Source organism: Rattus rattus, chromosome 11, assembly GCF_011064425.1.
Source record: "Rattus rattus isolate New Zealand chromosome 11, Rrattus_CSIRO_v1, whole genome shotgun sequence".
Taxonomy (NCBI): Eukaryota; Metazoa; Chordata; class Mammalia; order Rodentia; family Muridae; genus Rattus; species Rattus rattus.
Window position 1 is genome coordinate 5937954 of NC_046164.1, and position 27031 is coordinate 5964984.

At 46.3% G+C, this 27031-nt stretch overlaps 1 protein-coding gene across 8 annotated transcripts in view; it reads left to right on the forward strand.

Moving 5' to 3' along the window:
• Positions 1-27031, forward strand: part of Septin11 (septin 11) — an 85768-nt gene that overhangs the window by 43940 nt on the left and 14797 nt on the right. For all 8 annotated transcript variants that reach the window (XR_004389446.1, XM_032916366.1, XM_032916367.1 and 5 more), the window contains exons 2-5: positions 4809-4923; positions 13912-14107; positions 20189-20375; positions 23117-23278. Coding sequence is in view for 7 of the 8 variants with exons in the window: in XM_032916366.1 (XP_032772257.1) it covers positions 4809-4923; positions 13912-14107; positions 20189-20375; positions 23117-23278 (660 nt within the window). In the remaining variant the exon portion in view is untranslated. The remainder of the gene's footprint in view (positions 1-4808; positions 4924-13911; positions 14108-20188; positions 20376-23116; positions 23279-27031) is intronic.

The window sequence follows — 27031 nt, forward strand, 5'->3', positions numbered from 1 at the left end:
AACTGGCTGTTTTGTACAATTCAAGTTCAGTCACAGGTCCAGTCGAGATGCAGTGGGCTGTGGGATTGGTTCAGTAAGAAGCCTTCAGCAGACAGATTAACAAGGGGGAACATTACACAATTAAGGTCTTCTGGTCACTTACTTAGTAGCTTCATGTTGCTACTTTTGTTTCCAAAATGGTTAAAACCAAGCCTTCTATTATACCCTTCATGTGCCATGACTGCAGAAATAAGAGTGTGTTGGCATTGCCAGGGCAGTGAAGATTACCAGGAGAACATTGACCATTCTGAGCCTCAGTTTCTGCCCTTGAGGGAGGCTGTCTGTCTGTCTGTCTGTCTTCCTGCCTTCCTTCCTTCCTTCCTTCTCTCCCTCCCTCCCTCCCTCTCTCTCTCTCTCTCTCTCTCTCTCTCTCTCTCTCTCTCTCTCTCTTTCTTTCTTTCTTTCTTTCTTTCTTTCTTTCTTTCTTTCTTTCTTTCTTTGTCTTAGAATACTGGAAGTCTCTAGTAGCTGAAGTGTTACTGTGTCCAGGACCTGGCAGCAGCATAGATCATCCCACATTAGCCTAGGCTCAGTACATGGTCTCTGGCTCTAGATGCTGACTCCTTGTCTTCAAATCTCTGCCTCTCAGCTTCAGTAGCTATGCAACCCTAGGTAAATGACTAACTTTTCTGTGCCTCCGTTTCCTCGTTTATAAGTTGAACTTGGGTGATCACAGACAGCTACTTTATGCGGTTGTTAAGAAAATAGCATCAGTTTGCTTCTGTTGAGGGCACGTCCAGAACTTTAGACGCCATGATCTATTAGTCGTGATGGTCAGAGAGTGTCAGCAATTTCTTTTTATTGGAAAGGGGGATGTTTATTCAGCATTCCCCGAGATTTCATAATAAAGATAAAATTGGTAGTAATGTTTCAGTGGAGTCCCTAAGGTATAGCCATTGGATACAGTGGAGTCCCTAAGGTATAGCCATTGGATACAGTGGAGTCCCTAAGGTATAGCCATTGGATACAGTGGAGGCATTGGATACAAGCTATAGCCATTGGATACAAGGCCCTTGCAGATCACAGGAAATGGGAATCACTGTTATCTAGCAGGACAGTTCCTAGGCTTGTCTCAGGCTCTGAAGGTGTCAAGTGTTTCCCGGTGAGAAGTAGAAGATCCAGGAAGAATGGGGATTCGGACAGCCTTGAGATAGTAGGGACTTTGGAGGGAACCACTGGGTCCTGAGACTCCTCTAGCATCAGGGTAGAGAACAACGGGTAGAATCAAGGCCCAGAAGGTGGGGTGAGGTCGGGGTGGGGCCGTGAGTGAGGAAGTGAATCACATCAGTAAGACTTGAGAATTGAGAGTGGGAGTAGAGGTCTCCATGGCAGGGAAATCCCACTAATAGAAACAGGAAACTCTGGGAAGTATAAGTTAGGGACGAGATGGCAGGATGTCAGAGTCATATCACTTTGCAGTACAGATAGGGAAATGGAAGAGAAGTACCAGAAGTCAGGCTACCGACTGAGTAATATGGATGAAATCTGGAAGCCATTTCCAGATGAGTGGTTGTGTTGATGATATGGGAAGAGAGGAGGCTCTTTGAAATGTGGCCCTCTAGGCCATGCATTTCTTAGAGAGTGGATTAAAAGGCCAGTGTCGGGAAGGGTGAGGAGAGGGAGTTTATTTCCGTTGTTGTAGGAGTCACCAGGTGAGCTTCTCAGCTAGTCCTTCAGTCCCTCTGCTCCTTCCAGTTCTTTTTTTTTTTAATTTATTAATTTATTTATTTTATGTATACAAGTACACTGCAGCTGTCTTCAGACACACCAGAAGAGGGCATCGGATCCCATTATAGATGGTTGTGAGCTACCATGTGGTTGCTGGGAATTGAACTCAGGGCCTCTGGAAGAGCAGTCAGTGCTCTTAACCGCTGAGCCATCTCTCCAGCCCCTCCTTCCAGTTCTTTTTTTTTATAAGAGACAGCTTGCACTTGCTAGGCAAGCACTCTACCACTGAGCTAAATCCCCAACCCCCCTCCTTCCAGTTCTTAAGCTGGGTGAAGAACTTCCTGTTTCCTCTTTGACCACCATACAGTGATAGCTGCTGTTCTTTCATAATACCGGGAAGAATTTGGCTTAAATTATAAAATTCAAAGGTATATTTAAAAATCTTCGATATTCCGTAAGATAATCTAAGGACAAAGAACACAGCATTAAACTTCAAAAATGTAAGACCAAAATGTTTTATGGCCTGACATTTTGTGTGTGGCTTTCAATGGGTTTAAAAATACCCGGTGGGTGTGTGGGTGGCTTCTGTGTTTTGAGTAACGGTGAGAATATGAGATGCCGAGCCTTGGGCTCTGGGATGAGAGCTATAATTACTAACCGATGCCTTCCTGGGACTGGTTTACGGGTGGATGTCGGGTATTTGGAAATCCAGCAAGCCAGAATCTATAGCATCAGTCCCTGCCTCTCCCCTGAAAGCTAAAATCGTGATTGGTAATAGGAGGAGCATAGGCTTGGCTCTTTCCCAGCCTTTTCTCTGCTGTGTGACCATTCACATGAGTGACAGAAGTGAAGACTGGCGTGACGGCTGCTCTAAGCCTAGTGGCCAATAGCCACCACACAGCTGCTATGGAAACATTTCTAAATATACTCCTGGGCTGGCTTCACATGCTCCTCCCCCACGACTCGGCGGATGTGGTAAACACCCTAAAAATACCTATGGTCTGAACTTTTGAGGTATCCGAAAGGGAAGGGCAGGCGTGGGGCTGGGGCTGGAAGTCCGGCACTATTGGAAGGCTCCCTCATCCTCCAGGACAGCTGCCCACTGGGCCTGTGTGTGAGGCCTGTGTGTGAGGGAAGCTGTGGTCCATGTTGTTCCACTCAAGGCTAAGTGCTCGCTCTCTAGTCTTGTATTTACTGTTGGCAGGTTTCAAGGAAACTATTCATAGAATGGACATCTGTTCTCTGTCCCATTGACTTCAAACCTGCAGCTGCCACCACACAGGCAAGGGGTTGAGTCTTTGCTTTATTTCATAAAATCAGAATTTTAGAGCTGGTATGTAGCCTAGCATTCACAAACCCAGTAAAATCTGTCGATCCGGGTGTTTGCGGAGCCACACGTCTGTGCCCATGTAGTAACCCTAGGAATTTGAGAATGGAGCCAGCTTTGGTTATTAAATCATACTCATAACCCCACAATACAAAAATAGGAGATTAAAAAAAAATAAAACCCTTTTAAAACCATTGGCTAAGTTATTGTGCACAGCCTTTTCATTTTTCTTACTTAAAAACAACAAGCAAACAAGCCAGAAGGCTGTGAGGCTGGGGAATGGCTTATTTGGTAAAGGGCCTGCTGCACAAACATGAGGGCCTGAGTTCAGCCCTCAGCACTGATGTAAAAAATCCAGCTGTGGTGCTGAGGGCTGGTTAACAGTAGCGTTGGGGACAGAGACAGCTGGAACCCTAAGGTTCATTTGCCAGACAGCCCAGCCAATTAACGCTCCAGATTTAGTGAGGAACCCCATCTCGAAAAGTGACGTGGAAGAATAATTGAGGAAGCCGATCAAAACAGACCCCAGGCCTTCCATACACATTCGAATACACATGAATGTACATCCTCAAAACAAACATTACACACACCCACACACGCATGCATATGAACATGCACATGCATGCATGCACACACGCACAGAGACAATGAGGTTTGTTTCTTCGTCCACATTCAGTATTAGAATACCAAGTCTGCTGGTGACAGCCATGGCCGGAGTATCAGCAATCTTGTCTCCCAGAAGGCTTTGCATGTTTGACTTCCTGACCTGTAAATGCATAACTAGATACTGTAATTGATTGACCACAGGTGACTTCTGTCTCTCAGGAAGGAAAAGCTTCACCATTGATCTCTATTGCTTATGAGATGTGCTCAAAGTTCTGTTAATGGTCAGCACTGTCATCTAAGACAGATGGGTGTCTCAACTCCAATGCCCCTACCCACCCCCAATCTCCACCAGTTCACCCTGAGGAGGTCCTGTGTGTGCAGAGCCTTGGTGAAGAAGTGCCACTAAGGCTGGACAGTAAATGACGGGATGGACCTGCTTTGGGCGTTGAGATGTTTTAAATATGTTGCCTTGCGTTGGTTATAACAATGTTCCTTAATTGTAGCCTTCTGTGTCCTGCACTGTGAGCACCTCACAGCCCCTATTGTATTTCTGCAACAATGTTTGTTTGCATGTCTAGAAAATAAGTGGAATGTTTTTCTTGAATGATGGAAGCTATTACATTTTTAGTTTATTAATTTTTTTTAAAACAATGTTTGTTTGCATGTCTAGAAAATATTGGAATGTTTTTCTTGAATGATGGAGGCTATTACATTTTTAATTTATTAATTTTTTTAAATGTCACCTAATGCATATTTGAACCAGTTGCTGCTAAGCTCCTATTTCCTGGAACTGTACACTTGATGCAAGGAATGAGGTCTCTGGGGAGGTAGTCTGCTTTTGGAGGGCAACTGGGAAGAGGAGGAGGAGGAGGAGGAAGGGGGAGGAGGAAGGGAGGGGGAGGAGGAGGAAGGGAGGAGAGGGGAGGAGGAGGAAGGGAGGAGGAGAGAGGAGGAGGAGGAGGAGGAGGAGGAGGGAGGAGGAGGGGAGGAGGAGGAGGAGGAGGAGGAGGAGGAGGAGGAGGAGGAGGAGGAGTGGTTCTGGGGTTGGTAGTGAAGAAGCCAGGGAAGGCTTAGACATCAGGACATCTCTGTGTGTCACAGGACCTTGGAAATAATGACTAGTGATGTAGTTCATGGCTCCTCAAGCATTTTTCCTCTTAAATTCCAGAATGAAGAACTGCGAAACTTATCACTTTCTGGCCATGTTGGATTTGACAGTCTCCCTGACCAGCTGGTCAACAAATCCACTTCTCAAGGATTCTGTTTCAACATCCTGTGTGTGGGTAAGTGTCGGTGGCACCTGTTGCACAGAAGGGGCAGGGATGGTTCTGGGAAAGGAGGGGTGATGGTTTATTACCTTGGCCTCCAGTGGAGCAAGCTGATGATAGTGGCCTTTTCTGCGTGACACCATTGTGAAGAGTCTGGTTATATTTGATAAAAGCTTTGTAGTTTTGCAGTACTAATCAAACTGTCTTCATGTCTGTTACATGGTCACGCATGCAACTGGCCAGGCTTATATCATCATGAAAACATTTATCTTAATTTTTCATGGAGAAGGGGTGCTGGACCCTCACTAGAGTATAGGAAATTGAAGGAACTCAGGTAGATACTGTAAAAGCAACCAAAACCAAAGCCAGTGGTTCTTAACCTGTGGGTCCTGACCCCTTTGGGGGTGGGGCGTCATCTGACCCTTTTACCGTAGTCGCCTAAGCGCATTAGAAATACCAGATATTTGTTATGATTCTTTTTTTTTTTTTGGTTCTTTTTTTCGGATTTGTTATGATTCTTAACAGTAGCAAAATTACAATTTATGAAGTAGCAACGATAATAGTTTTATGGTTGGGAGGGTCGGCACATCATGAGGAACTGTGTTAAATGGTCGCAGCCTTAGGGAGGTTGAGAACCACTGCTTTAAGCAGTGTGTTCCTAGAGTCTCTGGTCTCTTACTGTAAGTGTAACCTCCCCTGGTAGCCTCCCAAAGACTCATCAAGTCAGTAAGAGTTAAAATGGCTTTTGACACTTCAGAAAGCCTTGGCTCTCAGAACAGGGAAAAAAAAAAAAAATCTAGGGTTCTATCTCTCTCTGACCTGCTGTTCTTAAATTGGGATCTAAATTTACCTTTGTTCTATTCCTTGTAGACAAAGGTAAAATTTAAAGAGATTGGATTTACACCCTCCATGTATCTGATTCATGCAGTCCTCCTCCCAGTGTCCTGCTATAACCCAGGTCACCTCTGGCCTGGGGGGCTTCCTTCTAGATAAATTCTTAATTTAAGAAGGGAAAGGGTAGGAAAAGGCTGACAAACAAGAAAATCAAAATAATAAATCTGTTATCTTGATTAAAAAATATTCCTGAAACACCCATCGCATTGCAGAGCAGTGGGCTGGATGGTCTGGTAGTGTTTTCTTGCCCCAGGCTTGTTGGTATATTTATTGTTCAAGGTATCACTTTGAGACGGACTGAAGCATTTCTCCATGTGGCCAAGTGACACCTCCCGACTGCTCCTACCCTTCCCTACCCCCAACCCCTCACTCCCAGTCTAAACCTGACAGAGTGTGTTAGACTGATTTCTCTTGCCCAAGTGAAATGGTTTACCCTCAGCGGGAGAAGCTCACCTGGAGGAGGAGCAGTTGGGGAGCACATGTCTTTTTTTCCTCAGGAGCCAGTTGCTTGTAGCTGATGTGCAGGACGTATGAATGTCAATAGTGTAGAATGTGACAGTGCCGGCAGTCTGGGCCAGCTTGTTCTCTGGCACTGTGTTTTAAGCCTTGGAAAGGAGAATGGCAGGAAAGACCTGGCCAACATAGCCACCTCAGACCTCCCGGTCTCCCTGTGTGCAAGCCTTTTTGATATGGAACAGGGCCCTCCTGAATTACAGCTGGTTCTACGGAGCTGTACTTTGATATATTTTCATTGTAAGGCAAGGCAGTTCCTCCTTAGTGTAGCATTTGGCTGATTTTGTATTGAAGTGTACTAAATTTTAACTCTGGGCCAATTACTATTCTGACATCTCTTCCAAGCTTCTGTGGGTCCCTTTCCAAAATCAGCTTCATGAATTGATCTGAGAATTGTGCTTTGTCTCCTGCACCATAGTGGAGAGCTATCCCATGGGACAGGGCTTGCTAATGGGTAGGCTCTACCTGGGTACGTGGCACGCATGGCTTGGTGACTGAGCCCTCATGGTAAACAGCACAGGTTGGATTTTTTATATTAATGGTCTCCTGTTAGATTTAGAAAAAACATCTACCATGCCCCCTCTCCTGGATAAGTAGTAGTACCTTGATTCACACACAGACAGTTCGAATCCACCTGTAAGTGCGCATTTCAAAGTAATTAACATAACATGTACTTATTATCGAAATGTTACAAACCTCCCACCTGAATTCGTTATTCACAGATAACACGGGAGGCTCCTAGGATGCTTTCCACCTCTTTCTCTATTAAGTCTGGTGGCTTGTAACACAACCAGCGTATTACCTTCCAGTTGTGTAGGCAGAACTCTGCATGGGTCTGTAGGTGGTATCATTCACAGGAACCTTAGGGAGAATGATTCCCTTACTTTTTATAATTGCAGAGGATGCCTGCACCCTTAGCTCCTGGACCCTTTCCTTCATCTACAATCAACCAAAGCCTTCCTTTGATTATCATTCTTACAATGGGAACTTATTTTTCATTGAGAATTGCAGAAATCCAATTTAAATGTAGCTAGTATTGCCTTCTAGCATAGACTCAGGAAATGACACATTAAATAACAGAATTAAGAACAACTGACTGCAGGGCTGGGGACAAGGCTCAGTGAGCGAGCACACTTGCTGTACAAGTGTGAGGACCTGAGTTCAAATCTCCAGGATCTCTGTATAAGCTTGGTGTATCGGGCAGGCTTCTGTAACCCTGGTGCACCTCACTGAGATGGAGTTGGAGGCAGGACCTTGGGGGCCAGCTGGTCTGACATACATAGTCAGAAAACAAGAGACCCTGTCTCAATGACGTGGAAGGACCAAGGCTTTCCCACCCAGGTGCTCTCACTTACACACATGTATGTATGTATACACATAACATTGTTCTCTCCCTCTCCCTCTCCCTCTCCCTCTCCTTTTCCCTCTCCCTCTCCTCCCTCCCTCTCCCTCTACCTCTCCCTCTCCTTCTCCCTCTCTTCCCTGTCCCTCCCTCCCCTCCCCTCCCCTCTCCTTCCTCCCCCCCTCTCTCCCTCTCCCTCCCCTCCCTCCCCCCCCCCCTCCCCTCTCCCCTCTCCCCCCCCCCTCTCTCATACTACTGGCTCCTGGGATGGAAGCATGTGTTCAGAACACTGTCCACTTCTTGATGTTGCTTGCTTCTGCTGGTTTGTTTGTGTTTGGACATTTTCACTCCAGCAGTCTGGCTCCGGCAATTACCAGCAGGGAGAGAACAAGCCATTCCCTGTCACAGATCACTGAATACCACAGATTTTTTTCTGAGTGTGGTTCCCATCCTGACTGGGAGTGGAGGTCAGTGTACTCCAAGACACAAGCGGCTCCCTATAGGAAAGAAGAAGCTTTATCAGAAGGGAGCTTGCGTGGGGCCCCACACGCCGGACAGATACGGACCCCTCACAGGTGCATAGGTTCTGATTTACATAGAGGACCATGCTGTTTCTGGGCTTTAATGTTTTTTGCTCTATAATAAATCCCGGATATACTCCCAAGACAGGATATATATATAATTCTCCAGATTTCCTTTGGAGTTTCTACAATTTGGCTGTGGTTTGAGTCTGTCCCCCAAGAGTTCATGTGCTGGGGACCTATCTTTGGTGGTAGTCCTGAGACATTTTGGGACCTTTAAGAATGGGGTGTCTGCGAGAAGAGCTTAGGTTTTTGGCTTCAGAAGGGATTAAAGTGGTTCTTCTGGGTCTCTGATTCTGAGCCGAGAGGGCAGTGATAGAGGCTTATTCTAGCCATCCCCCAGCCTCTGGCTTCTTGTCTGACCATGAGCTCTCTCATGTGTTCCTCGTACATGTTATCATGCCACCCACTCCTTCCTCACTAGCACTAAGTCAAGGCCGGCACCGTGCCTTCAAACCTCCACAGATGTGACCTAAACACACTTTTTCTCTCCATAAAATTACCCTGCCTCAGGCCTGTCATCGTAACGAAACCTGACTGACACGGGGCTGTTTGTCAAGAAGCAACATAAATTCTTTCGGAAGCTAGGAATGTCAGCATTAAATACTAGCATATCAGAAGTGAGACACATCAAATCTCCTAACCACAGGCGTTTGATAGCAACAGCAAGAACAAACGCCTGTTGCCAGCCAATGATTTGTAAAGTAAAAGTTATTAATTGTGTGGTCACAATTAAGAAAGGGCATTTCTTCAGTTCTCATTCAACCTCTTGTGACAACTTTAGATTTTTATAACTGGCTTCCACTCTCCAAAAGGACACTGACTCTCTCAGAGTTGTCCCATCTATGCTCATCCATCGGAGCGTCAGTTCTTAGGAACGTACAAAGCTGAGTGAGATGCCACCACATCCCTGCCTTAAGAGGAGCTGGTCCGAAAGAAGAGTCCATCAGTGATGCGTTTTGAAAATGGATTAAAAAAAAAAGTCAAACAATTGTTTTGAGGGGATGCGAGGTAGGAATAGAACACAGACAAGATTAAAACTGATTTAACCAAGTCCGCAGTGTCGGAGTACAATCGGGTCTTACACGACTCGGTCCCACTGTTCCCCAGGAAAGGCCGGGAAACAACTCATAGGTTAAAATGAGTGAAAATCAAGTTGATCCTGGAACAAAAGGGGAAGCCTAGGTTAGAAGCAGAACTTACGGCCTGTTGCCAGACTTGTTATTATATGCCAAACACAAGTTAAAAGTTTAATGTGTGACGGTTTTATTAAGTAAAAAACAGAAATAACTGCTTCAGACAAACTCACCCAAGAAGATTTCATATGGCTTTTTAAGAAAAGAGGCACTGGTGGACGTTGTGGTCAGACGACAGCACAGCGTGTCACGCGGTCTTTTAAATCCCCTTACCGGCTGGCCGTTGTGATGCCAAACCAAGTGTCATCAAGGCCAGTGTGTGAGGAGTAATAACATAGCTTTCAGCTGTCTGGTTGCTGGCCCTGTCCAAGAATAAACTCTCTGCTCTTTAAGGGAGGCCAGCAGACCCCGGTGCACAGCTGTGTACCTAAGTAGCCAGGTCTGGCAGTGAATGGTCCATCTCAGGCTTCTGTCTGATCCATTTGAAGCTCTGGCTGTTTTTAATGTCAGCCCGAGAGTAAACAGAAGGGTAAGGATACTTCCCCACCATTAGCAGAATCCACAGAAACAGGAACGGCAGAGAGCGCTCCACCACGTGCCTTCAGTTCCTGCCGCCGCTGTGAACCCAGGGAGACGAATCAATAACAGAACAACAACCTAACGAACAGCCCACCCAAGTGGCAAATCTCAGTCATGTGATCGGCTCCACGCCATTTTGACTTTCTGTTAGCATTAACAAGTGCCTGTGCCTGTCCCTGTGCCTGGTGCTTTGCTGTGGGCTTCGAAATGTTACAGAGTTGGTGTCAGTCGCTGATGTTCTGAAGATGCCTTTATAGATTTGGTGGGAGCTGGGACCTGTACCTAGTAGGTTTTCGTTAACCAGCATGCAAGCAAAACACTCAAATAAAAATAAATCTTTTTTTTAAACCAAGGGGGCGGGGGATATGTTTTTACATGGGAGGACATCAAGATATAGACAAGGCTGTGCAGTCCAAGTTTACCAGTGGTTCTCAACTTGGTTGAAACCCCTTTTTTTGGGTTGCATATCATATATTTATATTACAATTCATAATAGCAAAATTACAGCTATAAATTGGCAGCAAAAATAATTTTATGGTTGGGGTAACCATAAAATGCCGGTTAAAGGGTTGCAGCATTAGGAAGGTTGAGAACCACTGGTTTAGACAGAAGATTCGAAATCCAGTGCATCGAAATCTCCCCTGTGCCAGCCAGGCATGGTGCTGTGGGCCTCTCAGCCTCATACCTGAGAGGTAGAGGCCTAAGCGCTCCAGTTTGAGGCTTACCTGGGCTTACGTTATGAGTTTAAGACCAGCCTAAGCTACAAAGCAAGCAAGCAGACAAACAAAAGGGATAGCCAGGTGTGGTCCGAAGGCTTCGGTCTCAGTACTCTGGGAGGCCCAGGTCGGCAGATGTCTGAGTTCAAGGACAGCCAGGGCTGCACAGTGAGACCCTGTAAAGACAAACAGAAGACAGCTAAGGAACAACAAACGAAGGTGTTGGCTTGCAGCTGAGTGATCGAACACTTGGGTAGCTTAAACAGGACTCCAGGCATGCAAAAAAAGACAAACCAAACCCCCTTGGTTCTGTGGCCCCCTTTACCCCCAGCTTCCCTGTTTCCCACTGACCGCTTTCGGTGAATCACACCAGCCGCCAGCTGGGTCTGATCACAGCTCTCACAAGCACAGACGTGGAAAGCAAAACACAGGGAAGTTTAGAAGAAAGTGGTTCTTTTCTTTTTTTTCCAACCAGTTGATTAACTCTGTACTATGAGTAGGGTCCAGAATGCTAATTGTTCCCAGTTTCCACCTTAATATAGATACGATCATTAACCACGCCGTGTCCTTTTAAAAAGATGGCGGATGGCGTTCCCTCTTCACACATGCTCAAGTGATTCTCAGAGGAGATGGGGATTACAGTCCCAGGTAGCCTGGAATCCTTGCCTTGTGAGTGGAGGTTTTATTGCTGTCCTTGGGGGAAGATGAGAGAGAAGTAGGTCACCCTGCTGACAACCTTTGGCACAGTGGAAACTGCTTGTCTCTTTGCCGCTGTCCTGCAAGTACGGTTTTCCGAGAACCGAGCGGTCCCTGTGCAGCACGTGCCCAGAGTCACTGCCATCAGCAGGCTGCCTACCAGAGTCCTAGTCACCCTAGGCAAGACTTCTCTTTCTTATCTGTGTCAATCACACGGTAATTTCGTTTTGCTCATAGCTAATCTGTGTGAATATGAATCATGGATGCTGGCTCGGGAAGGGCTGCTCTTTGAGGAAGCACACTGGCTTATATTAATTTTATACTGGTGTGTGTGTATGTGTGTGTGTGTGTGTGTGTGTGTGTGTGTGTGTGTCTGTCTGTCTGCCTGTCTGTCTGTCTGTCTCTGTGTGTCTCTGTCTATCTCTCCTTCTGTGTGTATCTGTGTCTGTGTGTATCTGTGTCTGTCTGTGTGTCTGTGTGTGTCTCTCTCTCTGTGTGTGTCTGTGTGTCTGTCTGTCTCTCTCTGTCTGTCTGTGTCTATCTGTTTCTATCTCTCTTTCTGTGTGTGTAATCTGTCTCTCTATGTGTCTATGTCTGTCTCTCTCTCTCTCCTTCTGTGTGTATCTGTCTGTCTGTCTCTGTCCATGTCTGTCTGTCTGTTTCTGTGTGTGTGTGTGTGTGTCTGTCTTTCTTTCTCTGTGTGTGTCTGCCTGACTGTCTGTCTCTCTTTCTCTGTGTGTATGTGTGTCTGTCTTGTTTGTCTCTCTCTCTGTGCATGTCTCTGTGTCTGTCTTGTCTGTGTGTCTTTGACTGTCTGTGTGTCTGTCTATCTCTGTGTGTGTCTGCCTGTCTGTGGCTATCTCTCCCCACCCCCATGTGTGTGTGTGTGTGTGTGTGTGTGAGAGAGAGAGAGAGAGAGAGAGAGAGAGAGAGAGAGAGAGATGGGGGGGGCGGCATGCACTTATTCAGGGAAGTAAGAAAGCTCAAATGCAGTCTCAAATTCTCTCCAGCCAGACGCAGAGCCATCTGGAAATGACACTCAGGTAATATCTGAGGTTCGAGCTGTCACCAGCTGTTTGCATTCACCCTGAAATCCCTACACTCAAATGCTACCTTTATAACGGAGTCTAATGTCTTGCCCCTCCACGCCGACCTGTTCTCTCGTATTCCCAGCTCATGCTCGGTGTCCACAGCTTCCGTGTGCTCACAACCTTCCCTCTGTCATCATGTTAGCCCGTTAACTTCTCTCGGTACACCATTCCTTATGCCATGACAGACAGCGTGTGCTGATGGTCTCTTAGTCAGAGACGTTCTATGTGGATGGCTCTCCTGTGTAGTATTACCATAGCCAGATCTCTGTGGTTGCCTTTGGGTCAGAGGCCAAGCTGTAGGTCAGTTTCCTGTGGTGACTCCCAAGGTCACAGGGGAGAAGTGTGGTCTTGTTCATAAGAATGGCAGGCACCTAGAGCGCGATTCCCACAGCACCCCCTTCACCCCCTTCAACGAGAGTCCAGTAGGTATTTGGTTCTCTTCTAGACCAGGTTCTATAATATGAGAGAACCCCATGTCAACCTGGTTCATTGCTGTATTCCCTGAACTTGGCACAGAGCCGTGTTCAGAATGGGCACTGGAAAAATACTGGCTGGATAAACTCTGTGGTCTTAGATATATCAGGGACACAGTGGAAAAGTTAAAGGGTCAGAAAAATGTACTTGAACAATGTTCTGTCGAAGAAATGAATCATTGGCTAAGTGGCAAGCCTCATCAGACTTCATCAGAATGAGCTCAGACCCAGAAAGCCCTCCGTTCGCTTTACTTTGACATTGTGTTGAGAAGCAAGGATTGCAGTAATATAAAGTTCTAATCACTCCTTTTTGTCCACTTAGTGAGAACATTGCCTTAAGGCTGAAGGTTCCAGAATCCTTCCTTTCCCCTGGGGCTTTCACTGCCTGAAACGTGATTGCCTCTTTCCTTCAGGATGTCCAAGAACACTGTCAGGTCGGGGCCAGGATTTGCTGAAGGGTGCTGATAGGTGTTGACACATTGAATTGAGTCTAGGAGGACGTTTTGCTGACTACTTTAAAAAGGAGCATTTTCTAGCTAGTGCCCCTTGAGTTTTCCCTCCTCCTCTTGATAATCATGTCTGCACTCAACCACACTGCCAGAGACAGGGTTTGGCTCTCTGCTTTGGAGCTCCGAGACCCAGCAGGTGAACCGGGCTTATGAGAGACTTATGCTTGGTCCTAAGCTGCAGGCTTAGACCCTTCAACCCATCCTGGCTTCATGTTTGAGCCTCGCTGTTTGACTGATGTCCTTGTTTTGTTGTCCTTCCCTCGGCTTTGTGCATACGGGGAGCCCATATCTTGACTTGAAATACCACTGGGAATTTATGAATTTAGAGGCCATTCTAAGGAGGCGTTCTCTAGATCATCCAGAGAACAAACTATGGGATTTACAGCGGAGTTTCTAGTCTATATTGCCTTTCCAGTCGTGTTGCCCTGCCCGCCTTTTAACCCAGTTTTGAATTTTCTTTTGTGGTTATTTAGGAGAGACAGGTATTGGCAAATCCACATTGATGGACACTTTATTCAACACCAAATTTGAAAGTGACCCAGCTACTCACAACGAACCAGGTGTCCGGTTAAAAGCCAGAAGTTACGAACTGCAGGAAAGCAACGTACGGCTGAAGCTAACCATTGTTGACACAGTGGGATTTGGAGACCAGATTAATAAAGACGACAGGTATGTTTTAACATTTCTGTAGCTATAGATATGGGTTAGGAGGCAGGGAGCCCTATCTCAAGGAGGCTGCATCCCAGGTAAATTCAGAAGCCTTGAAGAATTTGGGTGCAGAATTACCAGAGTGTGTGCCTAACAGCTAGGAGGGTTAGTTGAGACTAATGAGGAATTTAGCTCAATTGGATGGATTAAAATTTCCTCTACAGATGCAGGATTACATAATTATGTAATTTATGCTATAAAATCCTGTGTGAGTGTATGGGAAAATAACTCTTAATTAGAAAGTAAAATATCTTAAAAGCATTTTGGCACAGTGGTTTTTGAATACAGATCAAGGTTGCCCGATACCAGTGGATTCTTGTGTAATCATAAAATCTGGCCCCAAGTCAATCCCATAAGCAGGAAGCTTATATTGTAGAATACTACAGTTAGTTTTTATTTTGTAAAACACGTAGCCCATCTGTAGAGCCGCGTAAGTGTGGCTTTTCCCTGTGAATGGCTGTTTGCCTCTCCTCGAGGGAAGCTGCTAATTCTTAAAGCTTGCCAGAGTGTAATGTGCTCTCGGGGTCAGTGAACCCGTTCTTCAATCTTAACTTCGGGATATCTTGATTGTTGAAAATAGTCCGTTTGCTCTCAAACTGGTCTGTAAGTCCCTGCTTTAGTTTCCCTGTAGTCTAAAGGAAATGGGTCTCTTTACAGTGTGGCCAAACCATGGAGAGCAAACTCAACTTCTACCACAGTGACTATGGTATCCTTATAATTTATAGAAAACCACAAGGCCAAGGCCAGATCATGTAGAGTTCATGGTCCTTCCTGGGGCAGGAGGCAGACAAGGAGACTTAGCCCCTGGATACCTCCCTGTCTTCTTTAGTAGCAGGCTCCCTGCATTCTCAGTATGGAGGCCTGCTAGACTTTCAGGAGTTATTCTCTTACAAAGGGATTTAAGAAGGTTAAAGCTGTTTCAGCCCAAAGATGATTCTAGAGACCTTTTTGGATAATGACAGCATTATGAGACGGCCTCGTCCCTTAGAGTGATCAATAGGTAGACATAAGTTGTGGGATGTTTTGCTTATCAGCAGTGCCGGTGCCAGCATTTTCAAAAACCCTTTCCTCAATATGGTGTGTGTGCTTCTGTAGTTGTGTTCTGTAAGAGGGCTTTGAAACCTTTATATGTAGGACTGTCTGTCATTTAGATACATTTTAACAGTGCCGTTAAACCCGCAGTTCGTGGTGGAAATATATAATTCATTCCTTAGCTGAGCACTGAGGTCTGTTTTATCTGTGGAGTACTTTAAACACTCTTAATTAAGTGGCCGTTGTTGTCCTGTGATAAACAGGCAATAGTTACCTTTAGTGGAAAGGGCTTCATTTACATATAATCAAAGTGGGGTCATCAGTACAGAGCTGGGGAGGGGACAACCAAGCTCTGATTGTCCTCTGACTCCCAATGCCATGGTATGATGCGGGGAGGTTTCACCTGAAGGCCCCTTTAATGCCACATGGAACAAATGAGAAATCCCCAGGGACCAGGAGAAGGGCACAGGTGCATTGTGGGAGCTGGAGACTGACAGGAGCTTCTGTTCCCTGCGCTTTCAAGGACTAGGTACAGAGCAAAGCTTGTCTCTCAGCTCTTTGCTGGATAGATTTCTTCTGTGAGTTGGGGAATTTCATGTTTATGCATTCCCTGGCTGGATTCTTGGCTCCCCACGGGATTGAGAATCAGGCGCCCTCTAACATCTTCCTGCTGGAACGCCATTGCCTTTCCGGCTTCTAGTCATTGCCTCAGCCCTGCTCCTGGTTTGTTTGCCTCACTCCTGACAGAGTTCTCCTCAGGCTGGTGGGTTTTCACTAGCCAGCAACAAGCTGCGAAGTACCTGAGCGAGCACAGTGCGGATCCTCGTATCTGCATCTGGAGTCCTCTTTAAGAAATTATCTGACTCATTTGGGTCAAATAATAGTTTCCAAGGAGACTCAGAAGAGAGGAAGTATGATATTAACCTAACCTAGATACCAAATATTTCTTTTCCTCTTTAATTTCTTGACAACTCTTGAGTAACCTCTTTGAATGGCTTTTGGAGCTCTAGACCTATACCTCAAAAGGCATTCATTGTTGACTGTAAATTTAAATGACTGATCTAAAAACAGTCCCTGGACAGTCTCTGTTTTCGTCAAGATACTGGAAGTGGGATATGCATTTTTGTATCAGCATGTAACCTTATAGGGAGGGTTGTGCTTGTTCTCAAAGCCAGAATTCTTTCCCAACTATTGGGCAAGCTTCTCTGCCATAGATTTGGTGCATCAAGAATGTCCCAGTATGTTTATAGATTTGGGAACATATCGCATTCTGGAGACGTTATCTGCTTCTGACCTGGCTAGCTAGAAGGAGACCGGAAGAGGGGGTCTGGGAGAATTTCCTGTTATGTTTAAGTCTTGTTGAAGGGCTTCCTTGCTCTGACTGCACTCACGGATGAGGGCAAGGGGCAAGGACCAGCGGAATCTTGCTGCCTCATTAGAACCAGAATAGATAGTTTACTCCACCTTTGGGAGGTGCCATGAACTTTAAGGTCACCAGCCTGAGAGTCCTAGATAATCCATTCCACTGTGCATGAATGATCAGAGAAGGAAATGACTTAGCATACCTTTTCCCTGTAACTTTAAGCTGGACTATCTGGTTTTGCTGTATTTTTTAATGCCTGGAAGTATATGAATAAAATGAGCAGTGTTAAGGAATGGCCCTTAAAAGGATATTATGTTAAAACTTCTTTGTTCTCCCCCATCTCCTACAGCCCAGAGAAGTTTGAATTGGCCACACACAAAGTAGCAGAGGTCCTTTCTTAGCTCTGAAAGTAACAGGCCACAGTTACTTATCACTTAAGCTTTATCTGTGGAACTTGTTTCTAGGATGCAGAGGGCTGAAGAGCTGAAGAGCGCTCTGGCTGCTGGTTTCCCCGGGGGAAGCTGTTTCATTGTTTCTTTCTCATATTGAAACTTTAGCCTAAGGAAATAGGTCTCCAAGAGAACAAGCCTTTTGTTTGTTTATAATGATGTAATTTCCTACCCCCCTTAGGTCCTTTTTTTCTTCTTCTTCTCATCTTAAAACAAAACTCATACCACTTTCCTTTTCTTGATGGATATTTATTTTGCTAGTGATGTTGGTAGGGTAGTTCTATCTGCTACGCATGAGGCCTTCACATATGCTAGATGGAAGAGATTTCGGGCATGGCTGTAAGAAGGAAGGGAACTCGGGACTTCTGACACCCACAGCTGGGGGTGACTAGGGGAGAAAGAGGGGCACCTGTAGAGCTCTATAGAAGAGCGGTTGGAAATATTTAACAAAGTGTTAAGTGGGAGGGACTGGAGGTAGAAAGTAGCGTGTCATCGAAGAAATGCTAAAGGAAACTCAGAATCGATGTGGTTTTCCGGGGAGACCACAGGGGAGGAAGAGCCAGTGAAGGTCTGACAGGACTTCGGGAGAAGCAGCAAAGGAGGCCTAGGGCACAAAGAAAACAAAGGACTCAAAACACAGCTCTGAAAGGGTCCCTGCCGTGTCCTGCCTCCTCAGAACATGGATGTTCATCAAGGACAAGAGGCAAGAGAGGAAATCGGAGGAGAACAGAAACAAACTTGGGCTGCCCCTTAGAGGAGGCAGAGACAGCCCTGACTCAGAAACAAGGAGGCAAGGCACACTGGGAGTGGCTTTTCCTTCCCATGGAATAAGAAGTTGCCGGGGTGAGCCTAAACCTGCAGCCTGCCCCAGTGTCAGGAAACCGGGAGGCTCACCCCCAGACATGATCGGTGGACCTCCTTGGGCCAACCACTTCCCCACAGGGCGGGGCTCAGCACTAGACGAGTAGGAACTGAGAAGGGTGTGGACATCTTGGTTGTCTCCCTCTTCTTTTTAAAAGCCCCAGCCGCAGTCCTTGGACTTAGTGCGTTCTGTGTTTATGGTGTTATGAAATAGCTTTGCAGTACATTCTTTCCATCAACTAGTTTATTCGCCCCTCACTGTAGCTCTGATTTTTTTTAAAAAAAGTATTTATTTAGTCCCTGATAGCCCAGGCCTGTCTGGAACTTGTATAGCTGAGGCTGGCCTTGTACACTTGATCCTCCTTCCTGCCCAAGGACCATGGAGCTAGTGACTTTTTTTTTAATATTTATTTATTTATTTTATGTATAAGTACACTATAACTGTCTTCAGACACACCAGAAGAGGGTATCAGATCTCATTACAGATGGTTGTAAGCCACCATGTGGTTGCTGGGGTTTGAACTCAGGACCTCGGGAAGAGCAGTCAGTGCTGAGCCATCTCTCTAGCCCAGAGATAGTGACTTAGTGACTAGGATGCTTACCTTGGGTCTCAGGCACTTTGGCCTAAATCCATGATTCTCCTACACAACTCTCTCAAAATAACAAGCATGAGTATTGCTATGTAATTTGTGCCTATGTTTCAAAATGATAAACAAAAGAGACTCTTAACAACCGTATCTATTGCTTTAGAAGTTTGCAATTCTAATTTTAATTTTGAGACATATTCCACCTTTTTTTTTTTTAATACCTGTAGAGCGACTGTTTACATCCAGCCAGTGGATGACGATCGAGTCATGAAGGACAAACCATCGAGCAGTTAGTTGTTTAGTAGCTCCTCGTAGGAGTGCACGCTTGTGGTCCCAGTACTTGGGAACTGAGGCAGGAAGACACACGTTTGAGCCTGGCGACAGAGCTAGTTCAAGGCTAGTTACATCTCAGGACTCTGCCTTAAAACGCCCAAGCAAGGGACTAGGGTGATAGCATAGGATCCTGGGCCTCAGTGGCCAGCTAACCTGGCCTACTGGCAAGTCCCAAACCAGTAGGAGATTCTACCTCAAAAAAAAAAAGGAAAAAGGAAATGGCTCTGGAGGGTTAATGTCTGAGGTTGACCTCTGTCCTCCATGTACAGACAGGCACACACACAAGATAAGCAGACACACCAACCCACAGTCACACTTGTCCTGTTTCAATGTGCCCCCCTCCCCCTCCTATCCTAAACGATACAAACCAGCTTGCTGATTCGGTTCAGTCTTGATCACAACTCTGTTCTCTGCCAGTCTCCTCAGGACATCTACTGCCGTCCTTACTGTAAGGATTTGTAACACCCCATTGGGGCTTTCAGTTAATTTATGGCTCTGGGATCTGGGTCTTCAAAGACTTTTATTTTCATACAGCTGGATTGTTCACCAGAGAGTACTTTTGGGGGGGGAGAAGTAGTGCCTTGTGTTTCTGATGGATCTGTCCTTTTCTTTGCTGCTAAAACGAAGTTCCTCCGATCAGTTCGCTTGGAGACCGAAAGGGATAATGCGTTTTCCCACAGTAATCACCACACTGCTTACTTCCTGGAGGATGTGTTTCTGATAGCTGCTGCTGATTTTCATGGCCAGTTTGTAGAATCATACATACTTATCCAAAACAGAGCTGGCTATCACTTGTTGAAGAGGAAGAGGAGGAGGAAGAGGAGGAGGAGCAGGAGGAACAGGAGGAGGGGGAGGAGGAGGAGCAGGAGGAACAGGAGGAGGGGGAGGAAGGGCACCGGTTTATGGTTAAAGGACAAGAAGAATATCAGGAAGACTCTTAAGTCACAGATACACAGGATCTTCAGTGTCTTGTTGACCTAGGGAAGCGCAGAGAGCTCAGCCTGCTTGCCTCTGAGGGCATGGGCCAAGGACTAGGGAGAACTCCTGGGGGCAGCGATGCCCCATTCCGAAATCACAAACTGATTTCGTTCAGTGAACCATTGCCAAGTAGGCATTAGTAGCTGTCAGAATCACTTCACTCAGATCGGTGATCTCTTAGAGGCTCTAGCCAGAGGACGTTGTAAGCAGGGGCTGGAAGCAAGCAAGGAATGACCGAAGTCTCGGGGCCAGCATAAGTGATGCTCTGCTGCTCGTACAGAGAAGGGGAGTCAGGGCCGGAAAGGTTAAGAACTTGGGTCCTAGCTGCTAGGGCAGCATATCGCTTGCAGTGTTTAATGAAAGGCCGCACCAGTCTGCAAGAGCTTTAAGGCCAAAACAAATTGAAAATGTGTTTTAAAAAGGTTCTTCTGCATTCCAGCTATAAGCCCATAGTGGAGTACATTGACGCCCAGTTTGAGGCCTACTTGCAAGAGGAATTGAAAATTAAGCGTTCTCTCTTCAACTACCACGACACGAGGATTCACGCCTGCCTTTACTTTATCGCCCCCACGGGACATTCACTGAAGTCCCTGGACCTGGTCACCATGAAGAAGCTGGACAGCAAGGTATGGGATGTGGACCCACCCACTCTCCTTCATGCCTCCATTTCTCTAAGGCATAGCTTATTTGCTGGAATGCATGTAGCTGGGCTATTGTTATTGCTTCCTTTTGGATTACAGAGCCATGGTGTTTGGCCACATATGTGTTACAAACCTCTTCTGGGTGTTAGGCACGAGGAGACCAAGATAACACAGGAGGCTACACTTAGTTCTTAAGTGGAGTAAAACATAAATGTGATGGTTATTTGCCCCCTGAAGTGTACAAAGAGCTGGCTTTAATTTGAAGCTCAGAGAAGGATCAGGTTCTAACCTTCTGCCTGCCTGAGGACACATGGCCTTTTAGATTTAAAAAAAAACGTGTGTCTCCACAGAAAGGGGAGTCTTAAGTTTCATTTCTGGCCTGTCATGTTTGTAGCCACTGTTTCTACAGCTCTCGAAGGAAGGGGCTGTTCAGTGTGATAAAAAATCTGATGTCCAGCTTTATAATTAATTCAGTTTTCTGTTGTGAGATGAACGGAAGACAGGTTCAGAAATACGGGAAGCCAACCGCGAGTAAACGACTGTCACCGTCCTTTCCCCGGATGAATTCCCTTGGCACTCGGTGCAGTCTTACTGGATGATCAGAGCCCTAGGGTGTGTTTCTGGGTGCATACATCGCCACCCCAAATACTGTTTAAAATTTTCTTTCTCTTGAGAGAAGTAAAACAGAAAGAGAATGTTCAGCAATCATCCTGTCCCCGCCAGGCCCTTTCTGGATTAGCCAGGGCCTTTGGACTTCTAGCATCTACAGGCAAAATGACACTCTACTAGCCTTAAAGTATTTAATAATAACAACAACAACAACTGGCCTTAAAGTATTTAATAATAACAACAACAACAACAACAACAACTACCATTACTACAACCACCACTATTCCTACTGCCAGGGGACTCTGCAAGGACAGTAGACATTCTTCCTTACCCTGTTCAGTTATCTGAACTTTGATTCCTGGGGGTTTTACCCTGGTGATGGCAGATCCCATGTGGGGAGTGCTGCTCCCCTTCTGCCTTGTCCTTGGAAACAGGCAAGCTCTTCTGCTCTCTAAGCATCCATTCATTAGAGCCATCCTAAAGAAAGGTGGTGGTTGTGGCTTTCTGTTTGACACTTGAAAGGAAATGGAGAAAACTAGAAGCTGAACAAATGCAACAGAAAACGACAAACACCCAAAAGGTCCAAGGGCAAAGCAGGTTAAACTTTCAGACGACTTGATTAAGATATTGTCGGACAGCTAGGTGGCATCTTTCGATACTGTGTAGACAGTTTCACTTACAACGATCAAGGGCAGTGTTAAGCAGTTACGTTCTTAGAAGAGTGTAAGCACCTGCCCGTGTGACGGGTTGATGTCTCTGTCTATACCCTGATCAGTTTGGCCAAGGATCCATAACTGGCTGCTGTCTTTGTCTCAGACCCGAGTATGCACACAAGGTTGTCATGAAACACAGCAGGAAGCGCTCTGCCTGTGAGGTGCTGGTCAAGCCCTTGCCTGTTGTCGCCTGTTGTCGGGGACGCTCTCCTTAACTGGAGGAAGCCCTAGCCCCTGAAGTTTGGGAGGGTCCGAGAGATATGTTGAACACAGACATGTTTGTCTCTTATTCTTGTTTGTCCGCGAGTTCTAATTTGACCCGTGGAAAAGAAAAGCAAAAAATTCAAATGTGACTGAAAACTCTGAAAGGCCATGAGCTCCCGAGCTGGGCAGAGTGTAGTCCAGGTACCAGATGTCCAGAGCCTCTCACAAAACCCTCTGTGCCTTTGAGAGAGGAGGAGAAAATTCATCTTAAACTGCGAATTAAAGTCGTATCTGTAGTCCCAGCACTCAGGAGGAGACAGGGGAACCGGGAGCTCTCACCAACCTCAGCAAAGAGCGTGCTTGAGGCCAGTCGCATGAGGCCTCTTGAAGGCTGAGTCAGTGGTGGTGTCCTTCCTACCTTGGGGCTTTATTCCCCCATTCCCAGGTGTCCTGAGCTCTTATTCTGGGATGTCCACCATTAAGGTCAAATTCTGAATGCACCCCTATTTTTATAACCGACACTCTGAAAATGAGCTGTCAGTTTTTGAGCCATGGAGCCCGTGTAGACTTACCATGTAGCTGAGCATGGCCTTGAACTCTTCATCCTCCTGACTCTCTCTCCTTAGTGCTGGGATTGTATATGTGTGCCACCATGCTCACAATGAGCCTTGCTTTTAACTCCGGACCTTTTTATGAGACGAAAGGGTCATTTGGAAAACTGATTTTTCAAAAGAATTAACGGTTGAGATTGAAAAATTTTTAAAATGGGTAACACTTGAATCTCTCCCAGGAATTTCTAGGTCCTCAGAAGAGGGGAAGGGTGGTGCAGCGTAGCCCTGATAGTACCCCGCTTTGACCAGCGCTGTACGGGCACTCAGAAATCAAGCCCGTAAAAGGAGTGGCTGTTTATTCAAAGAGCGGACTGACTTCCTTGCTGTCACTGTTTGTCACGGAGTGAAAACATTTCCTTTTACTCTGAAGTGGGAGGTGGTGCAGGAGAGGAAGTTACAAACTGAGCATCAGTGTGGGATGCGAGGAAGTCAGAGGGGAGCTGAGAGGATTCCGTGTCTGAATGTCTCATCCAGGAGGAAGTCCGAGCGTCGCCTGCACCTTACAGTGTTGCCTGGTGGCACACTTTCTCGGTCCAGCTCCTTGTTCTCGATGTGGGGTTGTGTGAATGTGTTCACGTTTGCTTTGCAGGTGAACATCATCCCGATCATTGCGAAAGCCGACACCATCGCCAAGAACGAATTGCACAAGTTCAAGAGTAAGATCATGAGTGAACTCGTGAGCAACGGAGTCCAGATATATCAGTTCCCCACCGATGAGGAAACGGTGGCCGAGATTAATGCAACGATGAGTGTAAGTCCTCAGCCCAATGCGGACCGGAGGGAGGCCTTCCCGAAAGCTTGTGTGGTGTTAACACTGCGGAGGGGCTGGAAAGCCTGCACTGAGGCCGTCAGTGGGACTGCCGGTCATTTAACTAGCCTGTGCCTCAGTTTCTCTCACTGTCGTGTGAAAAGTAGGCAGGGTTATTTCAGCTTTCTGCCCTCTCTGATTTTTATGGGGAATCGTCGAGGAATCTGACACCAATACAGGACCTTATTCAAAGCAGCTCAAAGAAGGGAACCCTTTACACGGTTGGCATTGGCAGAAATATGGCCGCCTCTGCCTTCCATTTGCCTTAGAGCTGCCTCCCCTTCTGTGCCTTTTCACTGCATTTTCCTAAATCTGAACCAAAAAATGAGGGGATGCTCTCCACAGCAGAGAGGTAGCCGTCAAGAGATAAATGAAACGCTCGCCCCCCTTTCATTGACTTTGTGACCAGGTCTCATCTAGCCCAGACTGGCCTCAAACTCAAAGCTAGCCAAAGCTGGCTTTCAACTCTTGATCCTCCTGCCTCAGCCTCCTGAGTGCTAGATTATGGGCATAAATCACCATGTTTGAATCAGTTGCTTCTTTTCCCAACCATAATTTATGTACCTTTTGGGAGTTTTAAGTATTTTCAAAATTAATTTTGTGTATATAATAATGGTTTTCAAAAGTATATATCATAGTACTTTGCTCATATTAACCCCAACCCGTGGGGACCTGAGGAAGCCCTGAGTGTGTAAGGAGCTATTGAAATCCTGAGGGAGTGTGTATTGTTTGACGTGGGAATGGCACTACCAAAGGCCAATGTCTCAGATCCACAGGAACAGCATTGTGCAGTCGTTTCTCTCTCTCTCTGTCTCTCTGTCTCAGTCTCTGTCTGTCTCTCTTTCCCTCCCTCCCTCCCTCTCTCCCTCCCTCTCTCTACCACGAGGCTCAGAAGGATGGAAAACCTTTCTCTAGTCTTGGTGTGAATGCTGACAGTGTGTACAAGTATGAGTGTACCAACAGTTGACTAGTGTGTGCATAAACTAGCAGCTACCCCCTTTCATGAGGTTACTCTTCACCTACAGAGACTTCCTACTAGCTCGCCCCTCTCCTGTGCTGTACGTAATCAGCTCACTGAGGTTCCAGGCCTTGCATGGTAGTAGGTGTGACTGACAATGTGCACTTTCTACCTGACCCTACTCCTCTGTGTTAGCGTTTCCACGTACACTGTCTTAGTTAGGGTTTTCGTTGCTGTGAATAAACACCATGACCCAGGCAACTCTTACAAGGGACAACATTTAATTGGGGCTGGCTCACAGGTTCAGAGGTTCAGTCCAGTATCATATGAGAAGCATGGCAGTGTCCAGGCAGGCCTGGTGCTGGAAGAGCTGAGAGCTCTACATCTTGGTCTACCTGCAGCCAGGAGAGGACTGTCTTCCCCTGGAGAGGAGGGGGGTCTCAAAGCCCACCCCCGACAAGGCCACACCTACTCCAACAAGTGCCACTCCCTGGGCCAGGCATATTCAAACCACCACAGTAAGTCTGTGTGTCTGACCTTAATTCTCTTATTGTCCCAGTTAGAACAAGATGCCGAGTCATGTTGAACATGGTGTCACCTTGGTAGTTTTCTTCCTTCCCTTTTGCTTTCCTGTCACACACACGCATGCACACATGCACATGCACACACACACACATCTATATCTAGAGTCACATACATGAGGAAGCATGGTCTCCGTGGTTTCTTACCCTCCATCATCCATCATCCTGCTCCATACTCCTCTCCCTTTTGACTCATTTCTCCCCACTGATAGAACCCCTCCCGATTTCACATCTCATATACTTATTGATTATTAAATCTAGACTTGCCAGTTGCTCCTGTCACATTGCGTGGGAACTGTTTCCTAGGTTGATATGTCAAGCTGCCTAGAAAGATCCCTTTCTCCTTACTTCCACGGAGTAGCACAGGCCTTTAATCCCAGCACTTGGGGGACAGAGAGGGGCATAAGTCTGTGCATTTGCAGCAAGTCTGGTCTCTAGCAAATTCCAGGCCAGCCGAGGTTACATAGTCCTACCCTGTCTATCTTTAATCACGTGAATGGGTGTGTCTGCGAATATGTGCTTGTGAGACCAGAGGCTTTGGATCTGGAGTGGTTGTGAGTCGTCCCGAAGCGTGAGTGCTGGGAGCAGAACTCCTGGTCTCAGTAAGAGCAGCGCAGTCATTCACAGCTGCTGCTCCAGAGTCCCCTGGACTAGGAAATTCAGGTATCGTGAGCATCACACAGAATGCCATGCCTGCAGCCTGAGCTGTGAACTCGGCCTGATTATCTTGAAAAACGTCATCTCCCTTCCCAGCAGTAGCCAGGAAACCCTAAACAGTACTTCTCAAAGACGCTCTCAAGGTCTCCTTACTACTGTGTGCTGATAGAAAGCAGTCCGCTTTCTCCCCCACACTCAGGATGTAGTCATGGCATATCTACCAGATAACCCAGTGCGGAAGAGGCCGTCGTCTTGGACACCATACTTTGGACTACTGTGTCTCTAACTGGGAATTCGTGTCCCGATGAGCCTGTCTGTAGTGGTTCTGCAGCTGGGCCTCGGACCCCACCCCACCCCACCCCACCACTGCAAAGCCAGGAAGGAAAACAGTGTTGGGTAGAAATCAAATGAAGTTCAGCACAGTCCGTTTAGATCTCACTAATGTGATGCTTCCACAGCAAGTCTCTGGAATCCAACGTTTACATTTAATCACACCCCCCCCCCCCACCTCAAGTCAGACTTCAGGTTCGTCAGAAACAAATGATCTTCATTTACATGTCATCAGATTACAGTCAAGAGGCAGGTCCAAGGGTCCCGTTATTCCTAACACGCTTTAGAGGTTTTTTTTTTTAATATGTAGACAGTTACCTATGATGATGTTTCTTAAAACTTGCATTACCAACATAAAACTGTTGTCCTAAGATTTGATTTGAGCTCAGAGCTGCAAAGGCCTGCCTACTCATCAATCAATTTAATATTTAATGGGAAGGTATTTTCCATTGCTTTCGTCGTTTTAAGATTTAAACGTGAATCAGTTAAAAGTAAGTGAAACTTAAAAGTGAACCTCCTGATACCACAAGCCATATATATATATATTTATATTTAATAGATTTATTTATTCTTAATTAATTAATTAATTAATTTACATCCCCAATGCTGCCCCCAGTCCACCTTCACAGAGTTCCTCCTCTCATCCCTGCTTCACTTCTGAGAGGGCAGCCCCCCATTATACATGCATGCGCGCACGTACACACACACACACACACACACACACACACACACACACACACACACACGGTGCTTCAAGTCTTTGTAAGTCTGAGGGCATCCTTTCCCACTGAGGCCAGACATGGCAGCCCTCCACTGCATATGTGCCCGGGGTCTTGGACCAGCCTTTGTATGTTCTGAGCAACCAACCAAACATTTACTTTTTAAAATTTTACTTGTGTGGACATTTCGTCTGCGTGTGCATCTATGCACCACGTGCATGCAGTGCTCACAGAGGCCAGAAGGGGCATCATATTTCCTGGGACAGGAGTTACAGATGGTTGTGAAACACTACCATGTGGTTGCTGGGAATTGAACTCCCTGGAAGAGCAGCCGGTGTGCTTAACCACTGACCCATCTCTCCTGACGTCCTCAACAAGCCATGTTTTAAGTACTCGATAGACACAGTGTGTCACAATGTCAGCTGTGACAGATGACATACAGGCCAAGCTC